At 58.5% G+C, this 8,958-nt stretch overlaps 1 protein-coding gene across 1 annotated transcript; it reads left to right on the plus strand.

Annotated features, from left to right (window-relative positions):
* Positions 1 to 7,619: 7,619 nt before the first annotated feature.
* CEBPB (CCAAT enhancer binding protein beta) lies at positions 7,620 to 8,673 on the plus strand. The gene has a single exon (XM_009949042.2). The coding sequence runs from the start codon at positions 7,687 to 7,689 to the stop codon at positions 8,671 to 8,673; it is 987 nt and encodes a 328-aa protein (XP_009947344.2). The 5' UTR covers positions 7,620 to 7,686.
* Positions 8,674 to 8,958: the final 285 nt, after the last annotated feature.

Below are 8,958 nucleotides of genomic sequence, written 5' to 3' on the forward strand. Positions count from 1 at the left end.
CAGCCATAGTACCACCACATCCTAAGAAAGCGGGGAGCCATGAGCATTGCGTGAGTGCAATGGCTTTTAGAAACACCACCTTAAAAATGAAGTGATGTATCAGGCAACCTACTGGTGACTTGGTCCCAGTATCAGCATAGCTAGGACAAGGCTGCTGAGATCTGAACAGAAGTCTGCGCTAAAAGAACAATTCTGCAGGAATATCTTCATAGAATCATAGAATAGTTTGGGCTGGAAGGGACCTTTAGAGGTCCTCTAGTCCAACCCCCCTGCTGTGAGTGGGGACATCTTTAGTGAGATCAGGTTTGCTCAGAGCCCCGTCCAACCTGACCTTGAATGTTTCCAGGGATGGGGCTTCACCAGCCCTCTGGACAGCCTCTTCCAGTGTTTCACACCCTCATTGCAAAAAAATTCTTCTTATATATAGTCTAAATCTACTCTTTTTTAGTTTAAAACCATTACACCTTGTCCTATTGCAACAGGTGCTGCTAAAAAGATTTCCCCCACCTTTCCTGTAGGCCCTCCTTAAGCACTGGAAGGCCGCTGTAAGTCTTCCCGGAGCCTGCTCTTCTCCAGCTCTCTCAGCCTGTCCTCACAGGGGAGCTGCTCCAGCCCCCTGAGCATCTTCGTGACCCTCCTCTGGACTCGCTCCAACAGCTCCATGTCTGTCTTGTGCTGGGGGCCCCAGAGCTGGACGCAGCCCTGCAGGTGGGGTCTCACCAGTGGAGTAGAGGGGCAGAATCACCTCCCTCGACCTGCTGGCCACACTTCTCTTGATGCAGCCCAGGATGCCCGTGGCCTTCTAGGGTGCGAGCGCACGTTGCTGGCTTCCATTCAGTTTGTCATCCACCAGCACCCCCAAGTCCTTCTCGGCAGGGCTGCTCTCGATCCCTTCACCCCCCAGCTTGTACCTCACTCCGGGGAGTGCCCCGGCGCAGCGACAGGACCTTGCACTTGGCCTTGTTGAACCTCACGGGGTTTGCACGGGCCCACCTCTCCGGCTTGTCCAGCTCCCTCTGTACGGCCTCCCGTCCCTCAGGCGCATCGACCGCAGCACTCAGCTCGGTGTCACCGGCAAACCTGCTGAGGGTGCGCTCGATCCCGCTGTCCGCGTCACCGAAGAGGACCCCTGAGGGACACCACTCGCCACCGACCTCCATCTGGACATCGAGCCGTTGACCGCTACCCTCTGGATTCGACCGCCCAACCGATTCCTCACCCGCCGCCTCCTGATGCTGTTCGGAGCAGAGGAGGCCCGTACAGCAACACGCAGGCCGCGGTACCGCGAGGAGGCCTCTGAAAGAGCTGATCCGGGGGCAGCGGGCAGCCAGGCCCTGCCGCGCCGCTCGCGTTCGGCTCCCGCCCCCCGCCGACAGACCCCGCTCCCCTCAGGCACCCGGCCGTGAGCGACCGGCCCGGCCCCGCCGCCCGACCCGCCTCCGCGGGTGCCCGTTCCCGCCAACGGCCCGGCCCCGCCACGCGCCGCTAGGTGGCGCGCCAAGCCCGGTGACGGCGGCGCTGCCCGGACGGGGCGCGGCCCGCGCGGGGCGGCAGGCGGTCCGAGCCGCGGGGGCCTCCGAGGCCGCGGAGAGGCTAACGCGCGTAAAGCCCCTGCCGTGCCCTTCCGGCACCGCACCGCCCCGCCCTGGCCAGCGGCCCCCCCCGGAGCCGCCCCGGGGACCCGGCAGCGGCACCCGCGGGAAAACCTTCCGCGCCCCCGGCTGCGCGGCCCGTTTGCCCGTGAGTTACCGGAGACGGCGCCCAAACGACGAGGTTTTCTACGTCCCTCCCCGAACCCGCGGCCCGGTCCTTCACCGGCCTCCCGCCGGCAGCGGCCGCAGCCCCAACGGCTTGCTGGGGAGCCGCGGGGACCGGGGCCAGGCCGGCCCGCCCTCCCGCGGTGACAGTGCCCAACGGGCACGGCCGCGGCGGCCCTTCACCCCGCGAATGCACACCCGCCGGACCACCGCCCCCTCACCCGCTGCACCGCGCCGCCGCCGCCAGCACCGGCCCCGGCGAGGCGGCCCCGGGGCTCGCTGCCCGCCCCGCCGCCCTCCCGGCCTCCGCCCGAGCAGCGTGGCCCGCGGGGAGCTGAGCCCGGCCGCGGCTGCCCGGCTGGCCGCCCGCCGCCATGGGAAAGCGGCGGTGGGTGGGAGGGCTGGAACGGCCCCTCCTCCGGCTCCCGTCCAAAGCCGTAAATGCAGAGACAGGGAGGTGACAGGGACCGAGAGGCGAGGTGTGCGGGGGACGGCACCCAGCCCACCACGGCCGGCTGCCGCATGACCCAGACCAGCCCAGCGGCTGTTCTTCGATGCCATCGCTGACAACCAACAAGTCCCAACTGCTCCCCTGGCGGCCCCGCTTTCCCCGTGGTGCTCTGCACAAGATGAGAGCAGATGAACAAAGAAGTATTTGTACCGTCTGGGGCACAGACCTTTAACGCTTTGAATGAAGAAAAACCTTTTAATTCTCACTCAAGCCCACTCTCACCTTCTAGGGCTTCCCTTGGTTTATGTTGCCCCTGGCAATACACACCATGGAGCTCCAGCTACCTGGCCTGCGGCCGCAGGACCTCTGATTTTCCTCTTTTAGAAATTTCCTAAATGAATGTTACCGAGTTCTGTTACTGGGAACGCCTGACGCTTGGCAGGGTATTCTGGGAGGACAGGATTCCTGTTCCCTTGCTGGATCTTTTGACACGCTAGAAAAAAGCATTAATACGTGATCTGTAACAAATTCATCAAAGCAGGAGGCTACAAGTACCTAGGAAATGTCAGATAACTATGGGGAACTTCTGGAAAGTTAGTGGACAGCAACTTCACTGCCAATTTTTTTTTGGAATACAAGGCAGCAGGCTATTCATAGAATACAAAGCCACCTCAGAATACAAAGTCCCTGCTCAGAAAGACAGCCCACATCTTGCCAGCCAAAGGGCTTCAGCACTGACTTCCTCTGCAACACACGACTGGCGACTGTAGCTTCTGCAGTGTCACAATTCCCTTCCATGGGCGTCTGTGTGCACTCTGGCTCTCCCTCCTTTTCTTGCTTTCGCAGAGCGGGTGCTCTGACCTCCAATTTGCTCTGGAAAATTTTCAGTCTGGTAGGGGAAGGCATTTCGCTCATGTTGTCCCACTGGCTGGAGGCAGTGGTGCCAATCTCCAGGTATCGTGTCTGCAGCACTCGGCAGGGCAAAGAGCAACATGAAGATAAAGCGGGGATTGAGCAACCCAGCACTGCAAAGGCCAAGCATGCTAGGTCAGAGGTGAGCAGAAAATCAGCAGAAGACCAACAAATACCCGAGCATCACCATGTCACATGGGAACAAGGGGTGAAGGAGCACTTAGGGAGGGGGAGGACTGTGGTCTGTAACAAAAGAACCGAAGGAGGCCAGGAGACGTGGCCTGACACCGCCTGGGGAGGTCCCTGCCACTGGGGACTGCAAGGCAGAGTATGGCAGCTGCGGTCTCAGAAGAGAGCAAAGCATGTGGCAATCCTTTTCTGTGTTAGAATGAGGCAAAGTCTCGAGCCTGGTCTAAGAGCTGGGGGAGAGGGAAGGAGAGCCAACCAGTGTTGAGCCATTGTCCCTGTCTGACATTTCCTAAGTGCTGTTCTTTTACAGCAGAGAACGGCAAGTGGAAAGCAATAGATTGAAATCTGGCCTCTGCCAGGTACAACTTAGGGGTTGTTGTTGGCGTAAGGTGTGCGGCTGTATAAAGAGGGACCTGGGGCTAGGAAGAAGAAAAAACAGAGCGCACAACGTGCTCAGAAATGAATTTCAATTTTACTTCTCCATTTTGCAGCCTTTATTGCAACATTGCTCCACTTAAGTCAGTCTGGCAGGCAAGGTCCCCTCCTACCCCCCCCCGGAGACCTTCCCCCACCACCTCTGTGCCCTCTCCAGCCTGCCTGCTTGCACGGATACCGCTCTGCGCTGGCACCCCTCACATTCCCCGCTTCAGCTCACCTCCAGCACACTGCCTACAGCGCCTTGCTCGTTGATGGAGCTGTCAACTTCTGGCATTAACTTGTTTGCTCTTTGCCCCTCTCCTGCCCCTCCATGTTGTTGGAGACTGCAGGTCTATGGGCGAGCAGCTGCGTTCACACAGGGTTTAGCGTGATGCAGCTCTGATCTTACTGACCTGCCAAGAGCTACTGCAAGGGAAATAATACATGAGACAAGTCTGCAGCAAGGAGCATCAGAAATTACAGACAGCCTTTTTCTAGAGTATAACCCTCAGTCCACAGACCTTCTCATAAACACCTCGGTGTTTGAGCCATCGCCATTAAATAGCATCTCCCCAAAGGTGATGTCCTTCCAGGGACAGCTGCTGTAGACCTGCAGCACATGAACTGGAGACCTTGCAAGAAATCCTCAAAAAGATGAAAATTTCCAGGAAGAAAATGCCTCTGCAATGCTTTATTGTAGGTCTGAGCCCAGAACTGGAAAGTTGTGGCTTCTACAGCACAAATGGGAAACTGGAGAGCAGGATGTAATTCATGACAGAAATGAGCAGTGAGGATGAGATTCTTCCCTCTACCTTTTCACCATTCTGGTATTCATCCATTACCCTCCCTGTAGCTATATTGTTTCACACATGAATGTAGAGGAATCTGGATTCTATTGCATCAGATTATTTTTTTTTCTGCTCAAAAATGTTGATGTTCTTTCTAAGTTATTCATCGAGTGATGCTGTCTCCTTCCTCAGCTGACTGGTTCTGAAAAAAGCAAATCATGAAATCACTAGAAAGAAGGTGCTTTCTACAGAAGTGTTGCCTTTCTGCTCTGTTGGGAGACATGCTGCAGAAGGGCTGCTGCCCTCGGGTTTTTCACAAACTGTGACCATTGCCTGGATCCTTTCACCAGGAATGTCTGCGTCTCTTTTTCTGCCTAAAGCACCTCTCTGAGGAGGTTTTCCAGGACAATTATTAGCAGCCTCTGCACATCTGGCCAGGCCAAGCCATGGCACTCACAGGGACAGAGCTTGGTGTGCCCACACCTCCACCCAATCCTCTGTGGTGCGAGCCTCGCTCTGCACCTGTTCCCATTTCAAAAAACACGTTTCTGGCCATGCATTTGTTACGACAAGTGCAGAAACAATTTAAAAGCGACCAGAGTTAGCTCAAAACCTGCTTGCCGAACGCTAGGGTTTTGGATAAGTGGTTAGTCCCGCCAACAAGGTTCCCATGAGAAGCTGAGAACGGACGTTGGCTCCATGAGTGGATGTTGGGATTTGAGGTGAGCTGGAGGAAGTTTAAAGAGAGCCAGGTACAGCAGGGAGGTGAGGGGGGAGAGGGGAAGGAGGGGACAAGCTGGGCATCCAACCTCAATTACCACCCCGGTTGACGTGTGATCTCGGTGACTACGGGATTACTCAGCACTGGCCTGGAAAGGAGGTGTGGGCCACACCATCCCTGATACAATCTGTTTCACATGACAGTTGCACAGACATTTTATTTTGTTAGGGAAGATCAGCCCGGGCAGGAGTACAACTTTCTGCTGCAAAGCAGCAGAGAATAAGGCAGAAATTTGAGGAGGGCAAATCTAAATCTCCAAAAATATCTTGAAAACCTGCCCAGGAAATTTATCGACCAGCTTGAGCGTTCCGTCTTAGCCGTGGCAAGCTGGAGACCTGTCAGGGTAATGCCAAGAAAGCCCAACCACGCACTTCGGCAGGTCACCGCGGCAGGAGACCTCCTGCTTGTGGGTCCCTGAGATGGTCTGGGGGTAGGATACACATGAGACCGATTTTAAGAGTTCAGCTGCAAGGGCCAGTTAGGGCAGCCGCTGGATGTAACTGCCAGATCAGAATGCAGGATAAAGACAGAGAATGAGGGAGTAAACAGCCAGAAGAACAAGCCCTGGCTCACTGCAACTTGCCAGTATTTGCACCCGATACAGATGTTTGTATTTATGAAGGTATGGGCTCCAACTACAACCTCCAGACCCAGCTCTCTGGCCAGGCCCAGCTCCAATTTAATCTCTGGTGCATTCACCAAAGATTAACTCGGTAGATAAAGATGGAACTAGAAATATTTGAAGCCTGAAAACCTGTTAGGGTACTTTTGTTATGGAAAGAAAAAGACCTTTTAAAACATGAAAAGAAAAAGCAAATGAAAAAAAAAATAAAAGAAAGGAAAAGTCCGAAGATCCACTGACTGATTCTTGAATTCTTCCTCTTTTCAAAGTTCTGAGGTTTGGACATTATGAACAGTTGACTGTTTGAATCGTATAATGCAATACCTGTTCCTCTGGCTTAACGTTACAATATTTCCCACACCGCAGGATTGCTTCACATTATTCTAAGAGGCAGTGTCATTTTCCCTGCAGTGCTAGGTCTTCTTTACTGAGGCGAAGGACACTCCTACTTCCTTTAATTATATGTTTTGTTTTAAATTAATGTCCTTTATTCTGGGGATGAATCACCAGCTTGTAGACAGGTAAATGTGGGAGTAAGAGAGTGAAAATGTAAGTTTGATTCCCAAGGTGGGTGTCTTTAATTAAAACGGACATCAAGATTCAGTCTTCCTTCCCAAACTTACCCCGCCATTCCAAAACCATTCGGATCCCATATTTCCATGCACGTATCTCACTTTCCTTCCGAATCCTGCTGCATACGGTCCCCTTCGGTTTCGGCGCACGGGCTCCCTATCGCTTGTGTACCCTGACAGTTGCACCACATCATGTAAAGTAAATACACCAAGACAAACTCTCAGGCCATCACCCCTGCACGAAGCGCTGGCGAGGGGCGCCCCGGCTGCGCCCGCCGCTCCGGCTGCCCGCAGGAAGCCGTGCCCCGCTCCCGCTCCTCTCGCCGTGCGGCGGCTCCGTGCACGCCCGTGCCCGCCAGTGGGGTTCACTGAGGCGAGCACGGGACGGGGAATAACGGGACCCGTCCTCTGTTGGCAGCTCTTCCCCCGCCTTGCCCAAAGGACTTGGAAAAATCCCTCCTGCCTCGATTTCCCCACGGGTAAAACGGGACCCAGGCGGGATCCGCGCCCACCTCCGCAGGGCACCGGAGCCCCGCGCACCAAGCCCGACTCTCAGGTGCCGAGGACGGAGCCCACGCCGGCACGGAGGCGGCAGCAGCGTCCCGGCACACGCGTGTCCCCGCGCCCCCTCCCCCCCCGGCCCCGGCGCTGAGCGGAGCTCGCTGCCATCCCCGCCGGAGCTCCCCACGGCCGCCCCCGGCCCTCCCCGCCCCGGCGGGGCCCCGCAGCCCGCTCCCCGCCCCGCAAAGCCCCGCTCCGACCGCGGCCGGCTCGGCGGGGCACCGCACCGGCGCGCCCGCCCCGGGTGCCTCCTCCGGGGCCGGGGCCAGCAGTTACGGAGCGTGCAGCGTGGCAGGCGGCCAGGCGGTGACGCGCCTGTTGCTATGGGATCCACCGCCCCTATAAATAACTGAGGAAAGGAACTTTCCTAAGTCAGAGACTTTAGGACACGGGACCCAGAACCAGATGGTCCGGAGGAGAGGCGCCAGCTCCCGCCACAGCACCCGGAGCGGTGAAGCCCCGCCGCGCCGCAGGAACTGACCCAGCCCGGGTGGGCAGCGCAGCCGGGGGCCGTGCCCAGCGCCAGAGACTGAGGCAGGGTCCGGAGCCCCCCCACCCCGACGGCGGCAGCTCGATCCTCTGCCGGGGGGGCCCCCCCTGCGTCGTTTTCTCCTCCCCGCATCCCCCTTTGCTTTCATGCAACGCCTGGTGGCCTGGGACGCAGCATGCCTCCCCATCCAGCCGCCCGCCTTTAAATCCATGGAAGTGGCTAATTTCTATTACGAGGCGGACTGTCTGGCTGCGCTCAACAAGCTGCACCCGCGGGCGGCCGGGGGCCGCTCCATGACCGAGCTCACCGTAGGGGACCACGAGAGAGCCATCGACTTCAGCCCCTACCTGGACCCCTTAGCATCCCAGCAGCCGGCGCAGCCGCCGCCTCCCGCAGCAGCAGCAGGGGGCAACTTTGAGCCTCCCTGCAGCAGCGGCGGCGGCCAAGATTTCCTTTCCGATCTCTTCGCCGAGGACTATAAAGGCAGCGGCGGGAGCAAGAAGCCCGACTACACCTACATCAGCCTCGCCCGGCACAGCCACCCCTGCGCCGGCCAGAGCCACAAGCCGGGGGGGCTGCCGGGCTGCTTCCCGCCCCAGGTCGTGGAAACCAAAGTGGAGCCGGTCTTCGAGACCCTGGACTCTTGCAAAGGGCCCCGCAAGGAAGAAGGGGGAGCCGGGCCGGGACCGGGGGGCATGTCCTCACCCTACGGCAGCACCGTGCGCTCCTACCTGGGTTACCAGTCGGTGCCGAGCGGCAGCAGCGGGAACCTGTCCACCTCGTCCTCCTCCAGCCCCCCCGGCACCCCCAACCCCTCCGAGTCCTCCAAGTCCGCCGGCGGCGGCGGGGGCTACTCCGCCCCCCCGGCGGGCAAGAACAAGCCCAAGAAGTGCGTGGACAAGCACAGCGACGAGTACAAGCTCCGCCGGGAGAGGAACAACATCGCCGTGCGCAAGAGCCGCGACAAAGCCAAAATGCGCAACCTGGAGACGCAGCACAAAGTCTTGGAACTGACGGCCGAGAACGAGCGGCTGCAGAAGAAGGTGGAGCAGCTCTCCCGGGAGCTGAGCACCCTCAGGAACTTGTTCAAACAGCTGCCCGAGCCCCTGCTCGCCTCCTCGCCTCGCTGCTGACCCCCGGCCGGTGCGGCGGGGCGAGCGGAGACGCCGCTCCCGGCCCTGCTCAGCGCCCTCCCGGGGCGAGGGGAGAGCCCGGGGGGGTGGGGGTTGGAGGGTTGGTTTGGATTTGATTTTTTTTTTTTTTTTTTTTTTTTTTTGGTCTTTATTTACATGTTGGCGGAAGGCTCCGTCGCAGCGCGGGGACCTCCCCGGGGACCGGGGGCTGCCAGCGGGGCGGCGCGGTGGGGCCGCGGCCCCGGTCCCGGTCGGGCTCTGCAGGCTGCTCGGCGCTGGGGTTAT

The sequence above is a fragment of the Leptosomus discolor genome, chromosome 17, assembly GCF_034619465.1.
Source record: "Leptosomus discolor isolate bLepDis1 chromosome 17, bLepDis1.hap2, whole genome shotgun sequence".
NCBI lineage: Eukaryota > Metazoa > Chordata > Aves > Leptosomiformes > Leptosomidae > Leptosomus > Leptosomus discolor.